The 27,986-nt window shown below is 40.3% G+C and overlaps 1 protein-coding gene and 1 long non-coding RNA gene across 6 annotated transcripts in view; one reads left to right on the top strand and one right to left on the bottom strand.

The window, feature by feature from the left end:
- The window catches only part of LOC119140641 (adenomatous polyposis coli protein-like), a 34,290-nt gene extending 6,424 nt beyond the window's left edge, over nt 1–27,866 (top strand). For 2 of the 5 annotated variants that reach the window (XR_005101666.1, XR_005101667.1), the window contains 2 exons: nt 10,928–11,080; nt 27,782–27,866. Coding sequence is in view for 2 of the 5 variants with exons in the window: in XM_037372133.1 (XP_037228030.1) it covers nt 10,946–11,080; nt 11,386–11,480; nt 15,143–15,176 (264 nt within the window). In the remaining 3 variants the exon portion in view is untranslated. Of the gene's footprint in view, nt 1–4,325; nt 4,427–5,811; nt 6,003–10,927; nt 11,081–11,385; nt 11,481–15,142; nt 15,997–27,781 lie in introns of those variants that run through there. The other 3 variants (XR_005101668.1, XM_037372134.1, XM_037372133.1) reach the window with 3 other exon arrangements.
- On the bottom strand, nt 28–17,793 carry LOC119140643. Its single transcript, XR_005101669.1, has 3 exons — nt 17,484–17,793; nt 12,432–12,437; nt 28–39 (listed from the first exon to the last, which is right to left on the bottom strand). It is a non-coding gene; the product is annotated as an uncharacterized LOC119140643 (long non-coding RNA).
- Nucleotides 27,867–27,986: the final 120 nt, after the last annotated feature.

The raw sequence follows: 27,986 nt of genomic DNA, 5'->3' as shown, positions 1-27,986 counted from the left end.
TTACATATTCATTACCGTTCTGGGGACTCATTTACATATCTCGCGCCTGCACAATGTCCTTGAGGAGTGGTCGTCTGGGGGTCTTCAGGATGAAGATTGTGAGTCTTCCTCCAGTGAACTTTTTACCTCTTTGTCTCTGCTCAGACTCTTCCTCGCTAAACTAGTGACCATGATTTAAAGTCCTTGTCTTTGCCATGTTGCACAGACAACAAGAACTTAGGACCAAATGGCCGCCTTAAAGATAACAAAAATCCAAGGGATTAGCAATTAGTACATCCTTTATGTCAACAATAAGGGCCTTTGGATGTTTCCCAACTTAATATATCATTCTTTAGATATGTGGCACATCTTTCATCATTCACCACTCTGCTCCATCCTCTGTTACTCCTATCAGCATGTGCCGAGCTGGCAGGATGTGTTGCTTAGGGAACCGTGGTGATGTGGGTTCCGTGCATGCCAACTATCCTGAAGGCGATGGCTATGTTTTACTCTAAAAAGCTTTCTGTAATACTATACTTCTATTGGGTCCCATTTTTCTCTAATCCCCCCCCCCCAAGTAATTTTCCCACAGGTGTCCTTCTTGTTGCCCTTGACTCTCCTCATCAGAATCAACTCTAAGTGGACTTCGTCTTTCCTAACCGTGTTTCTGCATGCTCAGGCAGTGTTTCTATATTCCTTTGTATTGGGTTTATGTGGCAAGGTTTTTGGGGGTAGGGGCAGCGGCAGGCTGATGTGGCCTCTGTGAGAAGAGACTATGGGATTTCCCTGTGCCAGACAAAACCAGAACAGACCTGCTACTCGCTAAAGCTCAGTCAATCAATGAAGCTGATGGCACCTCTGTGATAACATATTTAACAGAGGATAATAAACACTGCATAGCAGTTGAGAGAGAAGTGAGAAAAAAGTGTGTGCAAAAAAAAAATAATATCTGCAGACCCCAAAGTCAGTGAAGAATGCTGGGGGGAAGAGACATCAACAGTGCAGCCCATTGAAGACTTTAGCTGGAGTAGGTGGATATACCTTGAAGGAAGCTACAGCCCGTAGTAGGGACTCCATGCCAGAGCAGGCAAAAGGTATGAAGAGGAAGGAGCATCAGAGAGGAACTGTTATGAACTGACCACAACGCCCATCTCCCCCTGTGCTGCTCGTGGTGGTGGAGACAGGAAGATGGTGGAGGAGTCAAGAAGGAGGAGGAAGGTGTGTTTAGTTTTTGTTTCTCGATGTCCTAGTCAAATGTAACTTATTGCCAATTAAAAATAATTTTCCCCAAGTCAAGTCTATTTTACCTGTGATGGTAATTGGTAAGTGATCTCCTTGCCTTTATCTTGACCCACAAGTTCTTCCATCTTATTTTCTCCTTTCAACCTGTTGAGGGGGAGTGAGAGTGGAGCTGGGTGGAGCTTTGGCAGCCAGCCAAGGTCAACCCACTGCATCCTCCCACATTACCTCTCCCTGCTTCTACCTTCTGTATACTTCCCTTTTCATGTTTGAGTTTTGCCAGAAGCTCCTTCTTCATCCATGCAGGTCTCTTGGCATTTTTGCCTAATTTCGTATTCATTGGGATGGACTGCTTTTGAGCTTGAGGGAGATGATCCTGGAATATTAACCAGATTTCTTGGGGCCCCTCTTCCCTCCAGGGCCTTATCCCATGGGATTCTTCCAAGCAAATCCTTGGAGAGGCCAAAGTCTGTTCTCCTCAAGCCCAGGGTTGTGAGCTTGCTTTTCACCCTCCTCCCTGCCCTCAGGATCCTGAACTCCACCATCCACATGGTCACTGCACCCAAGGCTGCCTTTGACATTCCCAACAAGCCACTCGTTGTTGGTAAGTGAGGTCCAGCATAGCCCTTCTCATTGGCTCTTCTATCACTCAGAGGAGGAAGTTATTATCAATGCACTCCAGGAACCTCCTGGATTGCTTATGCTCTGCTGTGTTGTCTCCACAGCAGATATCAGGGTGGTTGAAGTTCCCCCATGAGGACCAGGGCCTGCAAATGCTAGACTGCTCCTATCTGTCTGTAGAGGGCTTCATCCATTTGTTCTTCTTGAGAAGGCAGCCCATAGCAGACACCCATTATGCTGTTCCCTTTGCCTGTCTTCTCTTTAATCCTTATCCATAAACTCTGAAGTGACCTCTCATCCATCCCTAGGCAGGGCTTGATGCATGCCAGCTGTTGTCTCACAAAGGACACCTTCCCCTCCTCATCTTCCCATCCTGTCCTTCCTAAAAAGCTTGTATTCCTCCATTGAAGCACTCCAGTCATGGGAGTAGACCACTACACATCTGTGAAGGTGCTTTGTGCTTGCTGGGAGCACCAGTCTATTCTCCAGGGGTGCAATCCTGCACTGGCTCATCTCTACTATCACAGAAGACAACTAATGATGAATCAAATTCTGTATTGGTCCTGAGAGAAGAGCTGGTGGACTTACTTTCCTGACCTTAAGCAATTGACTGAATCTTTGTAGTGTGAGACTTGATTATAGTCATTGCAACTTTTTATGTGTGCACGTGTTCCAAGGAGTTGCAGTTCTTGAAGGATTAAAGAAATAACTTTTTTGTTCAAACAAAGCAAAGACTGTCAAATGGAAGCCTTGGTTTTCTCCTCTGTTTTTCTCTTCTTGTTCCCTTTGTCCTCTCTGTCTAGTGTTTTCTACCCTTTTTAAAATATGTTTTCACAGAGATGCTACCAGCTTTGCTGATTGGCTCAGCTTTGGCTGTTCTAGTACATGTAGAAACTTTTTATATATCCAAATATTATCAATGCTGTGTTCTTTTATTGAAAGGAAAAATAGAATGATAATCTTCACAACCTGAGTAATGCAGATACTTGTGATATTTTACACAGGGAGAATTTAAATGTCTTACCCATGACTAGAGAGTAAGTATTAATGTTGAAATACAGAATTGGAGATGCTTTTGTATTTATGATAACATCTTGCCTGCCTTCTCAATGGTTCAAAACCTATCCAAAAGTTGGAATATGAGCATATGTTGTTGCTTAACACTATAGGGACAGGCAGGTTCTTCTGGGGATTATTAGTTTGTTGTTACACAGAATTTCTAGCAATTAGCATAGCTTTCAGTTAAACAGAGTTTCTGGTAATCAGTGTAGCTTTCTTATGATCTGGAGTTTTTAGTCACCTGGACTTTTAAATCACCAGATTGAGTAAAATTCTTAATAATCAGCATGTGATACAGTATTCATAATCTAGATTCAGACTTTACCTAAAAGAATATGAGTCACTCAATCCTTAGAAGAAGACGACAATGGTGAAGGCATCCCTGACTACTGGGAGATCATGGGTTTTGCCATCCAGCAGCAGTTCTGGTTTAAGTCCTGCTTAGGAGTTGCAGCTGCTTTATTTTATAGTCAATACCTCATGTGCTGTTATGCTTCCCTATTCCATATCGGGTGGCACCACATCCTGGCAACAATGCTGGTCCTAATGCTGACAGGGGGTTTATCTCTTCTATAATGGGGGTCCATCACATCCTGGTGACAACTACAGTGTTGAAAAGGGGAAGAGAGAAGGGAGTGATATGTGATCAGCACACTTGCATGTTATGGCGGTTTGTCTTAGAAAATGGCGTTGGTTATGCTAACCATGCTACCAGGGGTCAGGAGCAGGGGGTATTGGTCACATGTTAACAGAAATCATATTCTGTAATGTGTGCATAATAGGTGTATTTAGACTGGCAACAGGTTTGAGATGGCTTAAGTACTTAGTGGTGTGTCCTTTCCATAGCATTGTAATATTGGCTGAGGTTAAAGTAGCCTTGTTATTCTGGAATGAAAGTGTCTTTGCACAGAGTTATTCAGATGCAACTAGTGTTTTAACTTGTCTAGCCTCGTTTGCATTAATTTTCAGGCAGAGGTGTACCCTTGGGTCCTGCTTTTTACTGTTGGCAGCTAATCGGTGTGGGTTTAATATTTTACTATTTTTTTTGTGTCCCTTAAGGCTGTGGATGAATCCGCGTTAGAGGAATGCGGTAGTCACTCAGGAGAAGCGTGTCGTGTCGTCCCCCCCCCCCCGTGACAGTGCTGTCCAGTCCGCACGGATGCTCGTTAGCCCCTCTGAAATATTTAATGTCGGCGACGCGTGCTGTGTTTGGCAGAGCTGCTCCCGGTGTCGAGAGCAGCAGCTCGCCGTCCTTTCAAGTGCTAAATGTGGCGAAAAGTACGTTTTCAGGGAGGGGCTCTCACCAGAGCCCTCTCACCTAGGGCGATAGCCCAGAGTACACGGTACGCAACTGTTTTCCGGCGGGAGGGAAGGACGATAATCTCCGGGGCGCGCCGCCCTATTGGCTGTGCGGCGGCGCCGGGCGGCACGTGACTTGGGCCGTATTGGTCGCGGCACTAGCGCAGCCGCTGGTCGCGGGTGGGGTCGACTGTAACGCGATTGAAGCTCTAGCGGCTGCGGAGATGGGGTGAGTGAGCGCGGCGGCGTAGCGCTGCTGGTTCCTGGTGGCCTTGCTATAGGAGGAACTGAGGACGGCTCTCTGCGGTGCTTAGCCGCGCCTGTGACGGAAGCAGCGGCGCCAGAAAGGGAGAAAAAGCGCTTTTGTGGTTTAAATAGGTGGAAAAAGAAAAAAAAGGTTCGCTGACATAGAGGGGAGGAGGAGGACCATATTGAAGAACAGCAGGAGCATCAGATAACGAAGAAGGGAAGGGATATATGGCGAGCAGGGTTGAGGTTGTCCTGGCCCCTAATGCTGCTACAGCGACAGCTGCCGGCAAGGGTCACAAAGCCTCTACCGCTGTGCTCTGGCGCAGCTTGCTGCCCTGCAGCGATGGGGAGAAGGGGGAGGGGAGGTAGGTATTTCAGGTTGCGCAGCCCTTGCCTGTGGGATCGGAATTTGGACGTGTTTTTCTGGGGATGATGCATGTCCCGTTGTGAAACAGTAAGGAGCTCCCTTGTGTGTGGCACCAGCCTGGGGCCGTGTCTCCACTTCGCTGCAGCAGCTTTTTCTCTTATCTGGAAAATGAGAGCTGTAAAGGGACCGGAAGCAGGGCTGTACTGCTGCATTCAGAAATGCACTAATAGGTGGCCACCTGTGAGCTATATAGTAGCAAAAATGCTGAGGATTCTTGTAAGAGGAATGTTGTATGTTTAATGAACCCTAAAATTCCCTGACTTCTTAATGTATTTAATGTTGCAAAGATATGCTTAGATCTGTGACTTAACCTGAATACTCTGGGAAACATTAATGGGTTAGTCCTTTCTTTCTTTTTGTCAAATATGCAGCTTTTATTCTAGCAGTTTGGACTTTAATGACAATGACCTAAAATCTTGGGTTTTGCAAAACCAAGGTGTAAGACACCTACTGCTGAACTGCTTGTTTACAGTAACACAGTCAAGCAGTAAACACAAAGTCTTTTCTGGTGACTTAAGTGTAGGACTTTGACTACAACCTTAATTTAATAGTTTAAGGGATCAGCAAAAACTCAGTTTAGACTGGTTTGGATAGTCATGTTGAAAGATGCCTTATAAAAGGTGTAGTAGGAAATGTACAACTCTTCAGTTGGTAGAGAAGTATTTTTATTGAATTGCTGTGCATATATATGAAGAATACAATATAGAGTGATTCTAACAAGTCTTTTTCCTTACTGTTCTGTTGAAAGTACACCTTTATTTCAAAACTTTTTTGCTATTCCCTTTTTTGTTATTTCTAATGTGCTTAATTTCTGAATATTTTATCACAATTACAGTTCTTTGATAGTACACAAATATGCAGAGTAGTTTCCTGGAACCAAGCTTCTGTATTTTTAAGGAGACTCCAAGAAACTGATAAAACATTTTCCTCCTCTTTAGTAGTGATGCACAAAAAAATTTTGACAAAGACAACTCTAACTTACTGAATTTGCAATGAAGTCCTTGTTACTAAAACAACCACCTTGTGAGCAACCAAAGAGTAGTTTGTGATGACTTTTCTACACCTTCCCACATATCTCTGACTGATGACCTGGGCACACTTAATGCAAAACAAATGAGAAGAACTGAAGGTATGAGATGTATAACACCGCTGTTCCATTCATAGACACTTATTCCATGCTGTTTTCTCCATTCTGTTTAAATATATCCAAAGCCTTAGAGCCCTCTTAGTATTCATTATGTCCATGTGCTACATAGACCAGATGAGGAAAAAAACCCAAACAAAATAACCTCCCTTCTGTCACAGCACTATCAAAACTAGCTAGCTGCAACAAGGCTTTTACCATCCCATACCAGGTTAACTTCAATAAGTAGTTCCCACACCTTGCCCCAGCATGGCCACCAATCCCCCATAAGGTTTACAAAAGTAGATCTACTGTCAGTGCTGCTTCTCAGTCCTCTTCAGGCCAGTCCACCCTGCTTCTTGCCTCTGCAGTGTCCAGATTCTCTCTTCTCCAGGCTCCTCTTCCAACCAGCCTCTCTTCATCCAGGCTCCCTGCTTCTCCTGGGGTCTCTCCTACAGCTGGGGGTGTACTCTCTCTTTCTCTCTTCCCTCTGCTTCTTCCAGCTCCCTTTTCATCTAAGACTCCTCTTCCATCCCCCTTAGAGCTATTTAACTACTTAGCAGGAACCAGCCACAGCTGCACGTTATCCACATCAGCCAATCCACCACCCCTGAAGCCAGCCCACAGCTGTATATTATCAATGTTAATTAACTTGCCTTCATTCCTCTACAAGTCCTGTATGATTTCTCTATACCCTTCTACTGAGTAGGCATTTTTGGGTTTGTTCTTTGATGCATATAGGGACGGAAAGATTAAATAGATTCACAAAAGCCATTTTAGTAAGGCTTAGGCATGCCACCAGGTAGAAATATTGTTATTTTTCAGTGTGATACTGGAAAAGGCACAAATATGTTTTGTGCTCTATCTGGAAAGAATCGGGATAATGGGCTTTTATGACCTGAGGAGGATGGAGTATTTTTCAGTGAGTATACAAGGAGAGTGTTAAAACCTGTGAAGGATAAATATTTTTAAATTAGCAGGCCTGGAAAACTTGCTCCAAACTGAACTGGATAAGATAGTCTCTATCCCACTGATCATAGAATTATTTAGGTTGGAAAAGACCTTTTGAGATCATCAAGTCCAGCTGTTAACCAGGACTGCCAAGTCCATCGCTAAACCATGTCCCTAAGCACCACATCTACACATTTTTTAAACACCTCCAGGGATGGTGATTCCACCACCTCCCTGGGCAGCCTGTTCCAATGCTTGACCACCCTTTCAGTGAAGACATTTTTCCTAATACCCAATCTAAGCCTCCCCTGGCATAACTTGAAGCTGTGTCCTCTTGTCCTGTTGCTTATTATCTGGGAGAAGAGACCTACCCCTATCTGCCTACAATCTCCTTTCAGGTAGTTGTAGGTTCCCCCCTGAGTCTCCTCCAGACTAAACAACCCCAGTTCCCTCAGCTGCTCCTCATGACACTTGTGCTCCAGAACCTTCACCAGCTTCATTACCTTTCTCTGGATGCACTCCAGCACCTCTACATCTCTCTTGAAGTGAGGGGCCCAAAATTGAACACAGTATTAGAGGTGCAATACTTTGATGAATTCTTAAATACCAAAAAAAGACTTGGAAGACTGCTGATATTTTGCCAGATTTGAAAAAGGACAAGCAGAAGGATATCTATACGTAGATTATTTAATGTAACATCAAGCTTCAGATAGAAGAGTGGAGAAACTGATAAAAGATTTGGGCAACAGAGCAATTGAATTGATGCAAGTCAGCATGGTTTGATATATTAAAAAAAAAAAAAAAAAGGGCAAAATAAACCTTACTTGATTTTCTTGATGTTTTAAGTGTATTGATAAACGTGCAATTTTTATATAGTTTTATGGCTGAAATTAATGGGTGGAGCTGGCTTACTTTGGAACAGTTGTGTAGGGTTTTTGCCTGTGTCAGCTCTGCTTGTCTTTTGGAAATACTCATAGAGTAACTGAACCATTGTGGTTAATGGCCCAGCATATTAAGTTAAACACATGCTTATTTCAGATTATATTAGTAGTCAGGAAGTAATCTGCAGGTGGTTCAGTAGCTGCTATATGAGCAGCTGAGCTCTCTTTTCACCTTGCAGAGATGGGTAGGGCAGGCACTGTTCTAGCCATCCCAGCATTAGTAGTAATCTCTTGCAAGTCAGAACCCTTAGACTTAGTACTTCAACAGATGTTTTAAAATGTGTTAAAAAGATTAATAAGACACTAATTTGAAAATCTCAAAAATATGCTTTAATGACAGTATGATCTACCACTGAATAAGTTTGGTTTTATCCTGAATTCAGTGTGACATGCCCTTGAAACAATTCCCCATTAGTCGCTTGTGAGTGAATTATAATAACTAATAGAATAGTAAAGAGTAATAAGGATATTTGTCTTATTACAGGATAGTTGGGTAAAACTTGCAGCTGTAGAAAGAAATCAGAGTTGATAGTTCTTTCTAACTACTAAATTATAATCTAGATATTAATGAACTGTAGGCACAATGATCATAATTTGTTATTTTAAGAATAGTAGCTACAATGTGAAAAATCTTTGGTTGTTAGCACATCTGCTTACCAGTAGTGGTGGTAGTAGAATGCTAAATTCTGTTTCCTTATTGGCGAGTCAGAGGTCTGATTTACTGTTCTTTCAAGGAAGTTCATAATCCAAAATCAGTGTAATGAACTGGAATCCCAGTTGACTTCAGTATTGTTTGAATTGGGCATTACTGGAGAAAATAGTTTTGTTTTTTCCACTGAGTTTTGATCTCTGAAGTAGCTATAGAGCTTATTCACTAACAAAAAAAAAAATCAGCCTCAGTTACCATGTGTGACTAAACAATTGTTCAGTTGAAGATTTTTTTTAAAGTTGAAACAAATAGGTTGTAGTGAAAATATATTGTCTATATGTATGGACAGTGCTAGTACTCTGTCTATATTGTTGAGAAAAAGACGTTAAGGTTTTACACTTTATTCTTTAACTTTGTACTGAAAAGACTAGTTTGTTCTACAGGAAGTTCTGGTAGTAATAGCATTTATGACTGACGAAAACCTAGTAATGGAGGCTGAAATATTTCCATAAATAAATTTAATTAATATATCATAAATTGTTGAGCTTGGGGTTCTTAAACAGAACTTCTTCAGGGTATGTTGTGTATATTGTTTATTAATTTCAAATAAAAAAATCACCATTCAATATAAAGTTGTAAGTCTTCAGAGAACATTGGTGATTTTGCCTATCTCTTTGGGGGTTTCAGACTAAAAAAAGCACATCTAAATTTCTGTTTCCTGTGCAGTTATAACTATTAATTTTTTCTTAATGTAGAAAAATGCATGTCTAAGTCTTAACAGTACATTTGCATAAATCTAGACTGCTGATTAATTTTTTTTTAGTGTCTGAGTTATATCCAACTTGAAATTCTGCTTTGATATGTGTATTCATGCAAACTGCTGATTCAGTACAGCGCATAGTGAAATTTCTTGTAACTTCATTTTACTTTGGTAAGAGATTTCTTCTCTATCTCCTAAGAATGAGAAAATAGGTTAGGGATCTAGGAGACCTAGATTCTAGGTGTTTCTTATATTGATGGAGTTAAAGCCTGAAGTTCCTGCATCCCTGAAATTATTTCTTGGTTTAAATCTAGCAATAGGGGTTATCTCCATTCTTCCATTTGAGTTTCTTTTTGCAGAGTGGTCTAGATCCAGATTTAGAGTGCAAAAGGGTGCTTGACTCTCAATCATAATAGTGAATTTACAAAAGGTGGGTTGTGTTCTTTCTCATGCATTTTCCTTTGGGTTGGATAAAGTATGAAATTGGTATCAGAACAAACAGTTCTTAGTCTTTCCTTTCCTCTCGACTCCCCAGTATAGTGACTTCATACCTGGAGTGAAGTTGTATTTATTCTTAATTAAACTGATTCTAGCCCCATGGATCGTGAATATGTTTCTGTGTATGGTGTAAAGTGTTACAGCTTCAAACTAAAGGGCCAAGTGTAAACCATTCCTTGCTTTAATTTGGACTTGCTATATGGTCTCTGCTGTGAATGAGGAAATATGTGGCTGTGAACCCTGTATGGCTGACGAGGGCCTAGAGCAAAGTGTAGCTTATTGTCCATTTGGACATCTGTTATTTAATAAAAATTGGAGATGTTCTGGATTACTCAACTTGCATTAATCAACTAATTCAAATAGTTTTGTTTTAATCTGAAAACCTGTGGAGTTGTAATACTTGACATCTGAATAAATCAACAAGTGACTCCTAGTCAACAGTAAAATACTGTCTCTTAGCACTGATGTCCCACTTCCATGTCATAAAAAAAAAAAAAAGCAGCCAAACAACAACAAACATTACACAAAGGGAAGAGGGGGCTTTGGAAACTTTTATCAGGAGGAGAAGGTAAAAATACATTTAAAAAAACCTTGTTATTCAGATTTGCTTCCAATTTTCATGTGCTAAGTGAGTTATAGCAATAGATTGTCTAAAGACAATTTTAAATTCTGCTCTGAGTCTTATCAAGTCAATTGAAATTAACAATTTGCTTGAAGCCTTTTATTTTTGTTATTTGAAAGCAAAGCACTTTGCAAGCACAATTTGACAGTGCTTGTTGGCTACTCAAAATGATTAAATATGATCTATTATCTCCTTAGTTTCTTATTGTTATAATTGAAGTACTTAAAAGTAAGGATGCTTTTGTATAATGGTATGATTTCTCCTTGTGTATTCTGGCTTCCCCTAATACCTAAAGCAATTGTTATCATCATCTTTCATTTGCTGAATCATGTATCAAATGGAAGCCTACTGAAAAAAAGCCACTGAAGTGATGTTAGTTCTAGGCACTTATAGTTTGGTTTCATGGATTTGAATGAAATGTTTAGTAAGTTGAGTGGTAAATGGGAAAGACTGAGATGTAATTTTATGTTTAGATATGTTTAAGCCTAGTATCATTTCTTATTTTTCAAGGACTGAGGGTAGCCCAGGATGGCTGTAGCTTCATATGACCAGTTGTTAAAGCAAGTTGAGGCATTAAAGATGGAGAACTCCAACCTCCGACAGGAGCTAGAGGACAACTCAGATCACCTGACAAAGCTGGAAACTGAGGCATCTAATATGAAGGTATTGCAACCTATATGTCTGTGTATTATCATTTCTGTTATTGTCTTTTGGTTTTGATTATGTATGAGTGTTTTAATAGACTAGTAGTTTCTCAAAAAATGTTATGTGTTTTTAGATTCCTACAGAAATCCCTTTCCAGGCTGTGTAAGGGAAAACTATTTTCATAATAATTTGATTAATTGTTTTTGAAATTTGAAAACTAAACATTTCAAAACAGCTTTTAGATACACCTTTCCATTTTCATATTTTCTTTTCTGGTCTGTCATGATAAGCTCTATCATTTTTACCACTGCTGTACTTCCCAGCAGGAAGTCTGGTCTGTTGACATAGCTTTTGATGAAGCAAGTATTGCTTACCTTCTGAAAATAGTGGAGGGACTGGATATTTCCAGTGTTTTAAGGTAAGTATAAAAAATTTTAGTTTTATTACAATATTTACTTAACATCCCCAAAAGAAAAACTCATTTTAAAATAATACCACAAGTCTTTAGTCTCTCCCAAGGCCTAAATTTATATTTACTAATTTCACCCAAATGTGTCTGTGTTGTGGTTTAACCCTGGATGGTGACTAAGCACTACACAGCCACTCACTCACTCCCCCCACAGTGGGATGGAGGATCGGATCGGAAGAGTAACAGCTAGAAAACTTGTGGGTTGAGATAAAGGCAGTTTAATAGGGAAAGCAAAAGCTGCACATGCAAGCAAAGCAAAACAAGGAATTAATTCACTACTTCCCATGGGCAGGCAGGTGTTCAGCTGTAGAGGAATTGTAGAGGAATGAAGCTGGGTTAATTAACATTGATAATATACAGCTGTGGGCTTGCTTCAGGGGTGGTGGGTTGGCTGATGTGGATACTGTGCAGCTGTGGCTGGTTCCTGCCAAGTAGCGAGAGAGAGAACAGCACTGACAGTAGATGAACTTTTGAAACTTTGTGGGGGATTGGTGGCTGTGCTGGGGCAAGGCATGGGAACTACTTATTGAAGTTAACCTGGTATGGGATGGTATTAAAGCCTTGTTGCAGCCAGCTAGTTTTGATAGTGCTGTGACATTCAGCCATCCCCAGGAAAGCAGGGCTCCATCATGCATAGCGGTTACTTATGGTATTTGTCTTCCTAATACCAAATGTCCCCACCTTCCTTCTTCCCCCAGTTTATATACTTGGCGTGACATCACATCATATGGTGTGGAATATCCCTTTGGCTAGCTTGGGTCACCTGTCCTGGCCATGTCTACTCCCAGTTTCCTGTGCCCCTCTAGCCCTCTGGCTGGCAGGGCCCAAGAAACTGAAAAGTCCTTGTCCTAGTATAAACATTACCCAGCAACAATTAAAACCCATCAGTGTCCTATCAACATTTTTCTCACACCAAATCCAAAACACAGCACTGTACCATCTGCTAAGAAGAAAATAAGCTCTATCCCAATTGAAACCAGGACGGTCTGTCTAGTGTTTAATTGGCTACGTGTAGGTCTTCAGAGCCACCTATCCAAGAAGAAACACTAAGCTCAAATGGAGTTTATCTTCCTACTGATCAAAATCCATCTGTGGGTACAGTTATGTTTGTGTGATACGTGGCACTGAACAAGGTAGAATTTCACAGGCAATATAGCTGCATTAATGTAGTGCTCTTCCTGAGTTTGCAAATCTTGTTTCTTGGTGCTACAGCTGGGAAAATTGGAATGCTTTTGCTACCTAAGCTAACATGGCTTAGAAATTTTTGCTGTCTGCATATACTACTGTATAGTGTAAGCATACTCTTAAAACAACATTTGTATGCCCATTTCCTTGCTTTACCATGTTCATGTGGTAGATTTATTGTTACTTTATAATTATATGAAATGTGCTCATTTGATGAATGTAGAAATTAAAGTATATTTAAATAGAACTTTCTTTTTCTCTAGCACCTAGATTGAGCTATATATTAATTATAATATTTGAATATTCATATATATTCAGGAGGAAATTTTTCTTTTGTTTTGAATTACTGTTTTGCCAGTAGATGGGGTCAGCACAAAGGAGATGGACACCTAAAGTAGTGAGTTTATCTTTACTTACATTTAAAGTAATAGAATAGTAAGTGAAATAATACAGCAAGAATAAAACAAGACAAGGTAATGTGTCTAATCACTGCTACATATGACAGACTGTAGTGGTTAAGAAAGATACATCACCAATTGCCTTAATACTTTACTATCATCCAGATCTACAGTCGCTGGGGAGCCCCAGTTACAGCAAGGATTTGGAGAGTCTTTCCTAGCAATTGGGAGATCTTACACAGTACACCCACTTATAGGTGAGGTCACTGTAAGAGGATCCAGCTTTAATACTGTTAAATAAACAAGCTTACCTATTTTCAAATGCAGAAACATCTGGTTTCACTCTCCTCATATTCCTCTAAAACCTGGCCAGGGCTCAGGGAGGAACCAAGGGAGTTTCCCTTATCTAATTGATTTTAACCACCGGTTTTCAAGCAAGGCCATGTATCTGGTTTCATAGCCTTGACTGCATGCCTCTAAGCGAGGAAGGATGCACTATATCTTTGATAATGATTATATTCTAAGTTACATCTTTCACTAATGATTGTGCGTTTTTTGTGAATGATTGGATACTAAATATATATATATAAAACATAAAACATTCGGTTGGCGGCTTCATCTAAAGGTCAACTTGGGCTCAGGTCCTGTTGCTCAGGCCTCAGTACTTCAATTACTGTCATTAGTTATGACAATACTTGAAAGAACTACATATTTTTTAGTTACATTTAATTTTTGCATTACACTGTAAGATGAAATTTACTTTCTGAATTGAAGTGAAATTAGTCTTTTACACCAGCTACTTGAAACTATATTTGGCATTAACAACTCTGAAAAGAATTGCTTATTGGCTTAACTATGTATCGGAAAATTCGAGTTAGATCTGTCACTTTTATTACTAAGATGATGATATAACAAATTTATTAATAACTCCTCTCCCTTTCTCCTTGTCATTGCAGTCTATAATAAGGGAGTGAAGAGTAGGAGAGGTGATCTTCCTCATGGCTTGAAAAAGGGACAAAGTCTTTTCTCTTTTTCCCCATATAGTTTTTTTTCCTTTGACTTTTGTGTGTATAATTAAACTTCCAGTGACTTGGAAACATGCCATCTTTATAAGGTGGTCTCTGGGTTATTGATTTGGGATGTGGGACATTTTTATGTCCTTACTTCTAATGTGGCAGATCACCAAACAGTGATTCTATCAGACTCCACAAAACTGTCTTGATTAGTATATTTTGAGGAGATATTTCATTATTTTTTCTTCTGAAGTGCTTTCCTGGACCTGAGAAATGTATCCTAAAAAACCTCCACCAAACTCAGTATGTTTCTCTTTGCGTGGGGTGGCAGGGGGAGAGGATTGTTTAGATTAATTTGATTTTTTTTTTTAAATAATATCTCTATTCTATTAAAAAATCCCAACCTGGTCTATTCCTCATGATTGTTTGCTCCTGGACCTGAAGTGAGACACTGTTTCTTTACCTTGTTTGTTTCATATGTATTTGAAAAGTGTTCAAACCTCGCTTTGCTTTATCTTGAATTTGAAAGATGGTTTAGGAATGATCTTGGGAGTTGGAGTCTGGGTGAAATAAATTTGAGATCATTGCAGGATTCTCTTTGGTCAAGAGATAATTTTAGTTTTATAAGCTTTTAGGAGGAGGTACGTCATGGCTTTGTTCCACTGAAAGAGACTGCTTGCTTCATAGTTTGTGTAGTTCTAGCGCTGTGTTTAGGAATAATTACAAGAAAAGTAATCAGAAGGACTTTCAACCTCCACTTCTGTTTTTTCAGTTTTCTTTGTTCAACGATTTCCTGACTTGATAGTCTCCTTATCTCCTTCAGGTGCCCACTTTATCTTTTCTAATTATTCAGAGTACATTCCTTTCTCAACACAAACAGAGCATCACCCAGAGCATTGTACCAAATTCATCCTGACTAATTTTTTTTTTTTTTTTGTAAGACCTTGTTCTGTTTCAGTCCAAACGCTTTGGGAACCAGTGATGTAATTTACATATTTGCTTTTTACTCTTACAGGTGCAATTGTTATTTTCTTGTACAGGATGAATAGATGGAGATCAACAAAAAAAGATGCAAGAATGGCAAAAACTTTACCTAAATTCATACTGAAATGAAAGCAATATTTAAATTTTTGTTTTAGGGAAATCATGTGCTGCTGCTTTGTATTTTCATAGTTTGTTTTTAGAGGGGTTTTCTTTGGTATTTGGTTGTTTTTTTGGTGTGGTTGTTTTTTTTGTTGTTTTTGGATCATTGTCCTCATAAAGGTTTTAGTTTTAATAATTTTCTGTGAGATGTGGGGTTTTCTTCTTTTATTTTGGTTTTTTTTTACTTTGGTGTCCAAGAATGGTTTATTTTTGGTGTGGATAATATTTGAGAGAGTTTTTTCTACTAATTAGACAGTAATAAACCTTGAGATGCTTTGTTATATTGGATTGGAATGGATTTTGACTAAATACAAAAACAAATACTAAGATATTTTGAAGGTTGTGAATGTGTTTGTGCAGTGTTAAGCAAAGATAAGATAATGTAGTTGGAAAATAAATAATTTTAAGCCAATAGAATATAACCTACTAGATTTATTGCAGCTGTGTATGTTTCCTGTGGTTGATTAGTAATTAAATTAGCAGTATTAAAGGTAAAAAGTGTGCTTAATATGATGTCAGTGCTTTTCATCTTGTTTCTGTCATGCTGGATTTGTGAGAATGAGAAACCTTTATTTCTTATTAGAAATGAGTGATTTTTAACATAAACTGTAATTAAATTATTTTCTGTGCAAATATAACTTCCTATAATATCTTTTTATGACTATTTAAGAGGATGAACATACAAATCATAACAGGAATAACAGGCCGATTAGCAATTTAGCAACTTTACAGAACAGAGTAGTTTAGTGTCTTTATTTAAAAGAAAATCTTAAAAAAAAGTAATACTTCTAGTTTTGAATATTGTAGCATAAGTTTTTATAAAAACAAAAATTGATGTTCAGAATGTTTCAGGTGACGTGTGGAATTAGACTCTATAACTCGAAAGTTATAAAGTAGGTATGTTTATTGCGCGCAGATGCACGGGGGATCGCTCCTCCACAAGCGTGCATGCCCGAAGTGACGAACCATCTCACATTTATACAATGAACAAATGAATATTCAATTAACGCCTATACATATTCGTTACCTAAACCCCACTTCGTATGTTAATTAGCTTATCAGTCCCTTTCCTGGAATGTGGTGGTCTTGCAGGTTTGTAGGTGATTCATGTTCTTGTGACCATCCGATCTTCTTCAGGTGATTCATGTCCTTGTGACCACCCGATCTTCTTCAGGTGATTGTGACCACCCAATCTTTTCCAGCAAGGAGACTTAGCACTCCCTCCCTCTAGATAGCATTTGAATGTCTCTCATCTTTTCTCATTCTCTTTTAGATAGCCCCTTTGTTAGAGAAAGAAGGGCAGGCATCTCCCGTCTCCCCTTTGTTAGAGGAAGAGGGGCAGGCGTCTCCTCAAAACTGTAGTTGTCTCCTCAGAGCTGTGTGCCTATGTGACCAGACACCGCACCCACGACTAGTCACCATACTGTTATAAATTGAGACCACAACGGATCATAATCCAATTAAAATTTTTATTAATTATAGCAAGTAGAATATGAGCAAAAACAGCGCTGGACGACAGGGGAGTCTGCGCTCCACCAACTGCCGTCCTGAGCAGTTCAAACAGTCCCTTTTTATACCTTTTTTTTACTTTCGTGTTCATGAAGTAGTGGAGGTGTTGACCCTTCATTCATATGCACAAGCGGCATCCTGGACACCTGGCGGTTATCTTATCTTTTGTTGCCTAATCTTTACATTGGGCTTAACATAAATCTTAATAAACAATACCCTAGTCCATAGTTTCTTACAATCCCCCCTTTTTTTTTTTTCTTTTTATCCTATTATTGTTTATTAGACGCTGCTTTCATTCTCGGCACTGCGAACAAACCTTTTTCCACAATCCCAACATTTATCATAACACTCACAAGGTAATACCTCACAATTACAATAGGCGTAGTTTTCACGTGGCATAACGCATTCGCAACAATCTTCATCCTCATTAATAGATACACTCTTATATTTTGCCCTAGACCTCGTAGTTAAAATAAGCAATTTAGCTATGTCAAACCGTTCTCTAATAAAGTGTAGCGTAATATACAAGGCCCAAATATAAGTCCCAGAATCAACATAATAAGTGGTCCTGCTAAAGCAGACAACAAAGTGGTTAGCCAAGGTGAGATATTAAACCAGTTTTCATACCATGACCTGCCCGCCTCACGATCTTTCTTACGTTGATCTAACCTTTTCCGGAGTTCAGACATGGTGTCCTGGACTACTCCAGTCCTGGGGAAGTTCGGCCATTGTTGCTTTAGTGTCCCATTGTTCTGGTTCTTTTCTCCACAGTTTGTTCCTCCTCTGCCTTGCCCGTCGACTCGGTTGCTTCGAGCCACGGGGTGTACCATCTTCTCGGCAGCAAGGGAATTCTTCAGGAGAACGGCTGCTTCGGGCTTTCTGCCTGTTTACATAGGCTTCCCACTTTGCAGCTTTAATTGCCACCCACATTGTTCCCATTTGTCCGAGTAAATTTGAGTTTCAGTTCTTTTTTATCTGGGGTTACTTTCCACGAAGTTGCAGGGGCTTTCTTAATCCGGGTATGGTGAATCCAAGAATTCTGTCCCTCAACCTTGATTGCAGTGTAGGTGGTGAGTAGGACTTGAAAAGGTCCGGTCCACTGTGGTTCCAGGGTTTTATCTGCAAAACACTTAACGTATACATAGTCTCCTGGTTGTATATCGTGAACAGGTCCATCCAGACCCCTACTGCGTGTTCCCATCACATGCTTCTCAATTCTTATTAATTGTTTGTTTAGTGCCACCATATAGGAAGTCATTGTTTCTTCACCAGTCTGTGAAGACATCCCCTTTTGTACCCCATAGGGTCGTCCATATAAAATTTCAAATGGGCTAAGCCCCTCTTTTGCTCTCTGTCTAGTTCGAATTCGTGTAAGAGCTAATGGCAAAGACTGGGGCCAAGTTAGATTTGTTTCTTGGCCTAACTTGACAATCTGTTGTTTGATTAGATGATTCATCTTTTCCACCTGGCCACTCGATTGTGGTCGGTATGGGGTATGTAATTGCCAATCTATTCCTAGATGGTGGCTGATCTGTTGTACTATTCTGGACACAAAATGTGGTCCTCTATCCAAGGACATTACTGCTGGGACTCCAAACCTAGGTATTGTCTCTTGGAGTAGTATTTTGGTCACTTCCCGGGCTTTAGCAGTTCTGCAGGGGAAGGCTTCTGGCCAACCTGAAAAGGTATCTGTTAGTACCAACAAATATCGATACCCCCCTTTTCAAGGAAGTTCCGAGAAATCGATCTGCCAATGTTGCCCTAGAACATTCCCTCTGCTAATGTTCCCTAGTTTTATTTTATTTGCTGTATTGGGATTATTGCGTAAACACATTTCACATTGCTGAGTCACCTGTTTTATTACAGTATACAAGTTTCGCCCTTTCAATTTCTGATTTAGACTTTATATAAAGTATCAGCTCCCCAATGCATCTTATTAATAATAGGGCTGTGGCCCATATTAAATTGGATGGTACCACTATACAACCATCCCTTAAATAAGTCCACTTACATAATTTTATTTTATAATTCATGTCCTGAATTACCTTTAAGTTTTCTTTAGAATAGTTTGGCTCTTGATCTGTACTTACAGTTTGGATTTTATCATCTGGTATTAAGGGTAATTCCTCCTTTCCTACCTCCTCTGTTACTCATCTGGCCTCACGGTCGGCCAGGCAGTTTCCAATTTCCAAATCAGTGCCTCTATGGGCCACCTTATGTTCTTCCTTCCTGGATGACCCTCTTATAACAGAGGGGGCCATTCCTCACATCAAGGTCTGGCATGGCATATGTTCCCACCGCTCAACGCCTACTGGGTTGCAGCCAACAGCGGAGCTCAAGATTCTTCTTGGTGGCAAACACAGAGGCCAACCCAGTCTTGCCCTTGACTATGGTAGGAGGCACCTGACCAACCTTATTCCTTGTACTTCGTTGTCAATGCAGAGTTTCATCTGCACATCCCATAACAAGTCACTGTCATGGCAAAACACACAGATTTACATTAGTAGAACTACTACAGAGTGTATTTTATTTCAGCTTTTCTGCCAATATCCCCACAGCCTTGCTGACCAAGGGATATTGTTTTTATCTGAACTGGGCAAGCCTCCCCCTTATCATTTTTACTGTAACAGGTAAAGCATTTTTCACCTTTCCTGGAATTTATTTTCAGATACACCTGGTTAAAAATTTCTTTTACTTCAGGGAGGTCCTCTTTTCCTCTTTTCTGTTGAATTAAAGATAAGCTCAATATTTCAATTACTTGATCATATTTAACTTTTAATTTTATTTCCCCTTCTTTAAACGTCTAGATGTTCTAATAAATCTCATGCCAACAAAGATTTTAGTGAATTTGGCATTCTTATTTGTGTTTGTTTTTTTTTTTTACTTTGTACTTTAAAGGTTTCAGGATGTTTTCCTGGTGGCCAACAGCTCCCACAACTGTAACAAATTTATTTTTTTTTTTTTTTTTACTGAAGTTTAACAAGTAAGTTGGTTTTGTATTTACTGAAATTCCACCTCATACCCATTCCCTGCCCTAGAGGGGCCGTTACCGGTCCTGTTGTACTGCAAATGCTGCAGCAATTGAGGTGACATTGTCAGGTCCTTCTGCTCAATTGTCAGCAACAGCAACCCCCTCCTCCTCACCAGCAGAAGGGTTCGGGGCAGGAGATGCTCTTCCTGCTCTGCAGGTTACACAAGCCTGCCTCTGCAGCAGCACTTCTGTTTTAACTCTTTCTTACCCTGAATGCAAATCTGCTCCTTGTTGCTTTAAATCTGTGTTATTACATATCAGGCCTTCCCAGGCAAACAGAAAACATCCTGCCTTGCATCCCAGCATGATTCAGTCGCACCTTCGAGGGGGTACGGGGGTTTGTACAAACTCACCCCAACACTTACACACACACACGCCTCAGGTTTTACATACAGCAGTACAAGTTTTTATATCTTACAACATGTTTCATTCTGGTTGCTCCACAGAAGAAACCGCAACCTGAACTTTTTAACACAAAAATTTCAACAAGAACATCTTTCTAGTTTAGGTCTCGGTTTTTTTCCTATCCTTTTCTAGAGCCACAATCAAAGATCAGGTGATGTTAATCCCACACTCTTTCTAGTGCTAGTACCATAGGATCCCGAGGGGGTACTACTCCACAGTCCTTTTGCCACTCAGGTTTGTCCCGGAGGACGAAGAACATGTCTGCATATGATACTTCATCCCATTTTCCCTCTGTCCTCAGAAACAACATTAATTGCAGGAGAGTGTTATAATCTAACGTTCCTCCCTCCTGAGGCCATTTCGCATCACTCTCCAATTTATACAAAGGCCACCACTGATTACAATATTTATCCAATTTCCTTCTATTTTCGGTACCACCATGTCCTACGATATCACTCCAATGTTTTAATATACAACCCAAGGGCGATTTTTCACAGGGCTTACTCCTTCCATTTCCCATTTTGCAATTTTAATTACTTTGTTTTTTTCTTTTTCTTTCCGGCCGCCTTAGCCACCCAAGGTCAGAAACGCTGATAGAGCTTCTTACTCGTTTTGCACTCAAACGCCTTTCTCAAGCACTCTTGCACTCACACTCAGTCAAAATAATTAAGCTATACACGAAAAATCAAAATGCGCATCTCAATCACACCATTCACACTCTCCGGGCAGCCCGCAGTCACACAAGCAGTATGTTATACAGTACCGTGCACTTATGTACAAACTCTTAGGAACACTAACAGTTCACAAAGTATGCATTTCAATGAACAATTGTCAAAAACCAAACAATAAACAAAAACCAATTTTTCCTGGTCTTAAGCAGAGTGTTAAGTTTTCCGCTATTTGCCACGAATTACCAGAATGTTAGTATTTTTCAACATACATTTCATAACTCCGAGTTTTGAACATATAACAAGACAACACATAGAACATACAAGACACAGAGCGCTATTTCAGTTGTTACATTCCAGGAATTCCCCAATTCTTAAAACAACCTAAAGGAAGTTTTTAGCTTCCTCTTTTTCCTACGCAAAAGTTTCCCTTTTACTTTTGCTGTGAGGTCCCTCTTGTTACTGTGAGATTCCGCCTTATCCCGTCCCGCCCCCCGCTTTCCGTCACGAGGCCTCCGGGCTTTTAGGAAGGGCAGTAACCTCGGGTTTGCTCGATCTGCCCTCAAGATCGCTAGCGGCCACCCCTTGGTCAGCAAACCCCCTCCCAAGGTACCTTTCCTCCTGGGGACTACGCTGCGCGCCGGACGTCTCCGTGCGTCTCACCAGCCGCCCCGTTACTAAACATACCGTGTTATCCGTGGATCCAGGGGTTTCTCTTCTGCTCCCGGGTGAACAGCTGAGAAGAGGAGGCTCCTCCGAGGAAATCTCCCGGGGCGCGCCTAGGAGCGTCCGCTCCGCAGCTGGTCCCTCAGCCGAGCAGAAATCCTCCTGCCTGGCTCGCCAAAATGACGTGCGGAATTAGACTCTATAACTCGAAAGTTATAAAGTAGGTATGTTTATTGCGCGCAGATGCACGGGGGATCGCTCCTCCACAAGCGTGCATGCCCGAAATGACGAACCATCTCACATTTATACAATAAAACAAATGAATATTCAATTAACGCCTATACACATTCGTTACCTAAACCCCACTTCGTATGTTAATTAGCTTATCAGTCCTTTGCCTGGAATGTGGTGGTCTTGCAGGTTTGTAGGTGATTCATGTCCTTGTGACCATCTGATCTTCTTCAGGTGATTCATGTCCTTGTGACCATCCGATCTTCTCCAGCAAGGAGACTTAGCACTCCCTCCCTCTAGATAACATTTGAATGTCTCTCATCTTTTCTCATTCTCTTTTAGATAGCCCCTTTGTTAGAGAAAGAAGGGCAGGCGTCTCCCCGTCTCCCCTTTGTTAGAGGAAGAGGGGCAGGGGTCTCCTCAAAACTGTAGTTGTCTCCTCAGAGCTGTGTGCCTATGTGACCAGACACCGCACCCATGACTAGTCACCATACCCACATTCCTTGAGCAGACACATACAATCACAATCGATGTCCATTATCCCCATTTCACACTATTTCTCCATATCACAGGAGCAAACTGACTTGCAGCATTTAGATAATCTGTCATAGTTTTTGGATATGAGATCTTTATTATCCTTGTATGAAAGTAGGACTTAATGGTCTATTTTCCTTAAGAGAACAGTAAATGCTGATCCTTTATACCAGGTTTTCCAGTGGCTGAATTGCAACCTTTCTTAGAATTTTACCCTTATAGGTATATAAAGTTTCAGATACTATTGGTACCCTTTATTCTTCTTGTCAAAACACTGAAGTTTACTTTAACGTGACTACAGAGAAGAGTGTCTCTTTCAAAACTTGTGACTCCTTTTATCCAAAACCTCCTTGATTAGGTAGGCAGGTGATCAGATTTTCTTTTAACTCACCTTCTCCATTTTATGGTGCCCTAGTTTCAGCTGGGACAGTTAATTTTCTTAGTAGCTGGTACAGCGCTGTTTTGGATTTAGTATGAGAATAATGTTGATAACACACTGATGTTTTTAATTGTTGCTAGGTAATGTTTATACTAAGTCAAGGACTTTTCAAGTTTCCCATGCTCTGCCAGTGTCCAATTCTGGGCTCCCCAGTTCAAGAGATACAGGGAACTACTGGAGCGGGTCCCACAGAGGGCTACAAAGATGATGGGACTGGAGCATCCCCCTTGTGAGGAAAGGCTGAGGGAGCTGGGCCTGTTTAGCCTGGGGCAGACTGAGAGGGGATCTTATCAATGTCTACATATATCTTAAAGGGCGAGTGTCAAGAGGATGGGGCCAGGCTCTTTTCAGTGGTGCCCAGTGACATGGCAAGGGGCAATGGGCACAAACTGCAACACAGGAAGTTCCATCTGAATATGAGGAAAAACTTCTTTACTTTGAGGGTGACAGAGCAGTGGAACAGGCTGCCCAGAGAGGCTGTGGAAGTCTCCTCTGGAGACATTCAAAACCTGCCTGGACACGACTCTGTGCAACCTGCTCTAGGAGAACCTGCTTTAGTAGGGGGGTGGACTAGATGATCTCCAGAGGTCCCTTAGAACCCTGACTATTCTGTGACTTTCCAATTTGTTTCCAAAGGAAGAATGTTTTTAGTTTTGTCTTGCCTTTTCCCTTTTATCTTTGGAGAAAAGATTTTTAGTTATCGCACATGGTAGAATGTTTTAGCAAGGTATACAGAAATAATGCTTTTTGAAGAATGATGTTAAGAAATTATAATATGAAAATAAAGTATTCAAGACATGAGAAATATTTACGTTAAATTAGATATACTTGATATGGAATTGCTATTATTGAATAGGCTACTGGTACTAAGCAAACTGGTGTAACTGAAATGTTTATATTTGAATTTTGAATTTAGTATGCTAGGTATTTCTGCATGCGTTCTTTTACACATTAGAATATTAGCATTGCTTCAAAACTGTCACTGGAAGCCTGATTTCCAGGTGATCTGAAATATCTGATTTAATTTCTGCTAAGAAATAGTCAGTTATAGCACAGTGGTTTATAGTTTCTTGATGTACCAAAAAAATATAGTAAAATCTCCATAGTAATTGCAGGCTTGGAGCTTAGGAATATTTCTGAACTATAGAGGGAACATGTTTGTGGCTTTGTCTCAAATTTAAGTGTTAACAATAGAAATTTTACAACAAAGGGATAAAATAGATATAGTAAAATGTCAGAAGTAATATTCATCAGTGTTCTAAAGTAACTAGAGTATGAAACTTTTGTACTGTTGACTGTAATATATAAGCTGTACTACCCTCTTCAGCAGTTGGGAAAATCTGAGTATGACCCCTTTGGCTTTAAGAAAAAGCAGATTGCAGCCTAAGAAAGAATTCCTTTACTAGAGTAATCATGAGATTTGGATAATGAAAATCACTCACCCAAATGATTTCCCTTCTGTCAACAGTCTCATCAGTTTGTCAGCCAGTCACATCTTGTTTGTTTGTGGATCGTTAAGTTCCTCTGTGATAGGTTCCCTCTTTGCAGCAAGTCAAGCAAATATGACTTGTTAGCCAATGCTGCTTTTCTGTGTAATCTCCACTATTTCAATTTATTGCTTGAGAGATGAGAAATCTTCTAACTCTTAGGTATCCCCATACCTGAACTTCTCTGACAAGTTTTCACTTGCTTCCTTATATATTTTCCTTTATTTGTTATGTGTTAAACATAAGGGTAATATTATACTGTCAAAACAAAAAATTTAAACTGAATAAGGTTTAGCATTCACTTTCTTATTTTTGCCATTCTACCAAACAGATGTATGCATTACTCAATTTATGCATATGTAATTTTCCTGCAGGAACTATTACATGTGTAAGTCCTTCTGGTTAAAACAGCTACTTGTACTTGTCAGACAATGTTAAAGCTCTAAACCAGAACACATAGCTTAATAATGACATTGTTATCTAAACAGTGTTTCTATGGAAAAGAAATAATGGAGCTTTTTATGTGTTGACTAAAAATAAAAAAACATGTACAGTTGAAAAGTGAAAAATTAAAAAATAAAAGTTAAAACCTCAACTAATGAATTGTAGCAGAGAAAATTGAGAAAAGTGATCTGGTATGCTGATGTTGAGCACTTGTTACCTCATATTCAGAGAGAGCAGTCCTTAGCTACCTGGACATCAATCAGTCATGTAATTTGATAACATAGGAAAAGGTGATAGTATTTTTGCTTAGCTGTTAATATTTGCTCTTGAAGCAAGAGGACTCACAATATAGTAAAGTATCCTGAACATGGTCTTTGAAATACAGAACTGTCATGTATAGAGGTGAGAAGACAACTTCTAAGAAGGAAGTGGGAAGAAAGGTTGGATGTTTTGGGTTGGTTTTATGGCTGAGTTTTTCTTGGTGTTTTTTTGTTTTTCTTTTTTCCCCTGCATCACAGTGCTGTTCTCAGGAAAAAGGGGTCCACTAGCTATTTCCAAATTTACCTGAGTTAACAGGTCTTTCAGAAGCTTGAAATACTCCAAAGACCGCTCTACATATCAAAGCCTTTTAGGCTTTTAAGCGAAGATTGCTGTCTGCAAATGCTATCTGTCTGACTTTATGTCAGATAATGTAGGAGCCTTGATTATTTGTCTGACTTGCTGACGGGGCATATGTTACATATAGAGATGGTTGCACCCTATGGCTAATGAGGATGTCCTTGAATGTACTTAAAAGCACAAGCACAGCTGAGATTTCCTGAGTAGTGATTTTTATCATACTACACGTGATCCTAAAGGTTGTGTCTGTTTCAGTGCAGTGTGGTGGGTTGACCTTGGCTAGTTGCTAGATGCCCACCCAGCTGCTCTTTCACTCCCCTTCCTCAACAAGACAGGGGAATAAAATAGGATGAAAAAAATCATGGGTCGAGATAAGGACAGGGAGATCACTTACCAATTACTATCATGGGCAAAACAGACTTGACTTAGGAAAATTAACTCACTGCCAATTAAGAATAGAGTCGGCTGATGAGTGTATTTGGTTTATGTGGCAAGGTTTTGGTAGTGAGGGGGCTACAGGGGTAGCTCTGTGAGAAAATGCCAGAAGCTTCCCCTATGGCTGATAGAGCCGGTTCCAGCCAGCTCCAAGATGAACCCACTGCTGGCCAAAGTTTAGCCAATTGGCGATGTATGTAGAGCCTCTGTAATAACATATTTAAGAAGGGTTAAAAACTGCTCTGCAACAGCAGCTGGGAGAGGAATAAAAATATGTAAGAGAAATAGCTATGCAGACAGCAAGGTCAGTGAAGAAGGAGGTGCTCCAGGTGCCGGAGCAGAGATTCCCCTGCAGCCTATGGTAAAGACCGTGGTGAAGCAGGTTGTCCCCATGGAGGTTAAGGGTGGAACAGATATCTACCTGCAGCCTGTTGGAAGGACCCAAGTTCAAGAAGTTTGTGAAGGACTGTATCCTGTGGGTGGGACCCCACGCTGGAGCAGGGGAAGAGTGTGAAGGAGGAAGGAGCAGCAGAGAACTGTTATGAACTGACTGCAACCCCCCCATTCCCCCCCTGCACCAAGAAACAGAGAAGTTGGGAATGAAGCTGAGCATGGGAAAAGGGCGGTGGAGGAAGGAGTTATGGTTTTTTTTTCTTTCTCACTGTGGCTCACTTTTCTCTTGCTCCAGCATGGGTCTTCCCCATGGGCTGCAGTCCTTCAGGATAAACCTGCTCCAGTATGGGCCCTCTGTGGTCTGCAGTTCCTGTCAGGAGAGTCTCCTCTAGTGTGGTTCCTTCTCATGGGCTGCAGTTTCCTTCAGGGAATATCCACCTGTTCTGGCATGGGGTCTTCCATGGGCTGCAGTGTGGATATCTGTTCTGGTGTGGTCCTTTCCATGGGCTGTAGGGGCAGTGTCTGCTCCAGTGCCTGGAGTGCCTCCTCCCTCTTCTTCACTGATTTTGGTGTTCTCAAGATTATTTCTCGTTTGTTTGCTTGTTTGTTTGTTTTCTCCTCGCTTTTCATACTCACACGCTGCCTGTGCAGCGTTTTATCCTTTGTTAAATAGGTTTTCACAGACGTGCCACCAGCTTCACTGGTTGGCTCAGCTTTGACCAGTGGAGCTGGCTGGAATCAGCCTTGTCCAGTCTTCCCTCTGCTACCAAAATCTTGCCATGTAAACCCAATACATTTTGTTGTGCAGCTGGCTGTAGATGAACTACATTGAGGACACAGTATCCATATTACGTATTTCAAGGGCATTTACTTTTTGTCTAGCTCCAGCCTGGTCACATGGAGTGAATGACCATTAATGGTCTGAGTATAATTTGCTCACTTAGTTTGATCTGAAAGGGATTTAGTTTACACTCTGAAATTACTTAACAATTTGAAGCAAAGTACAGTTGGTAGGGGCAGCTGTGAGACTGACTTAAAACTGATCCAAGCTAAAATACTAATGTAGATGTACCCTTACAGTACTCCATGAGTCAGGCAACTTCTAAGTCAGGAAACTTGACCTCAGCTTGATCTTCAGAATTATTTCTGCAAAATAGTGTAGACGTAGTTAATGTATCTGTACTCCAGATTTCCTCTTCCTGGAGTACTAGCATGTAATTAAATAATGGGTGATTGCAGAGTGACTCTTTAGTAACTTTTAGTTATGTATCCAAATTTTATATTTACAAGACTGGCTTTAGGAATGCAGATTGAAGAAATTTGACTGTACTTTGTGTTTCCATTTCTCCATCTGTAAATTAGAGATAAGTGATATTCACTTTGAGAACTTTTAAAGAAGCTGATAACTTGTATTATTAGAGAAGATGAATTATTCACTATAGACTTTATGTTGTGACAGTGTTTGGGGAAATACTGTAGAATATATTTGATGGAAATTATAGTTATGAGACTTGATCACTGCTTACATTAAATATAGTTTACATTAGTGTCACAGTAGCTGTTGCAAACATGTATACTTGAGGGCAGGATAAGATGTTTTACCTTGATTTATTATTGTAAGGATTTCTTAATCAGGCTTTATTTCTTATAGGAGGTGCTAAAACAGCTGCAAGGAAGTATCGAAGATGAGACAATGGCATCTTCTGGACAAATTGACTTAATTGAACGACTTAAAGGTAAATTTAGAATTATGCTTTAAGTAGGTTCATTTGTTTCTTAGTTGCTTTAGGATAAAATTTTCCAACTCAGCTGTGTCTTCTTTCCAGTGCTACCTTTGGAAGTTAGGCATAATCTCG

The sequence above is a fragment of the Falco rusticolus genome, chromosome W, assembly GCF_015220075.1.
Source record: "Falco rusticolus isolate bFalRus1 chromosome W, bFalRus1.pri, whole genome shotgun sequence".
Taxonomy (NCBI): Eukaryota; Metazoa; Chordata; class Aves; order Falconiformes; family Falconidae; genus Falco; species Falco rusticolus.
This window is presented reverse-complemented; position numbering and strand designations above follow the sequence as displayed.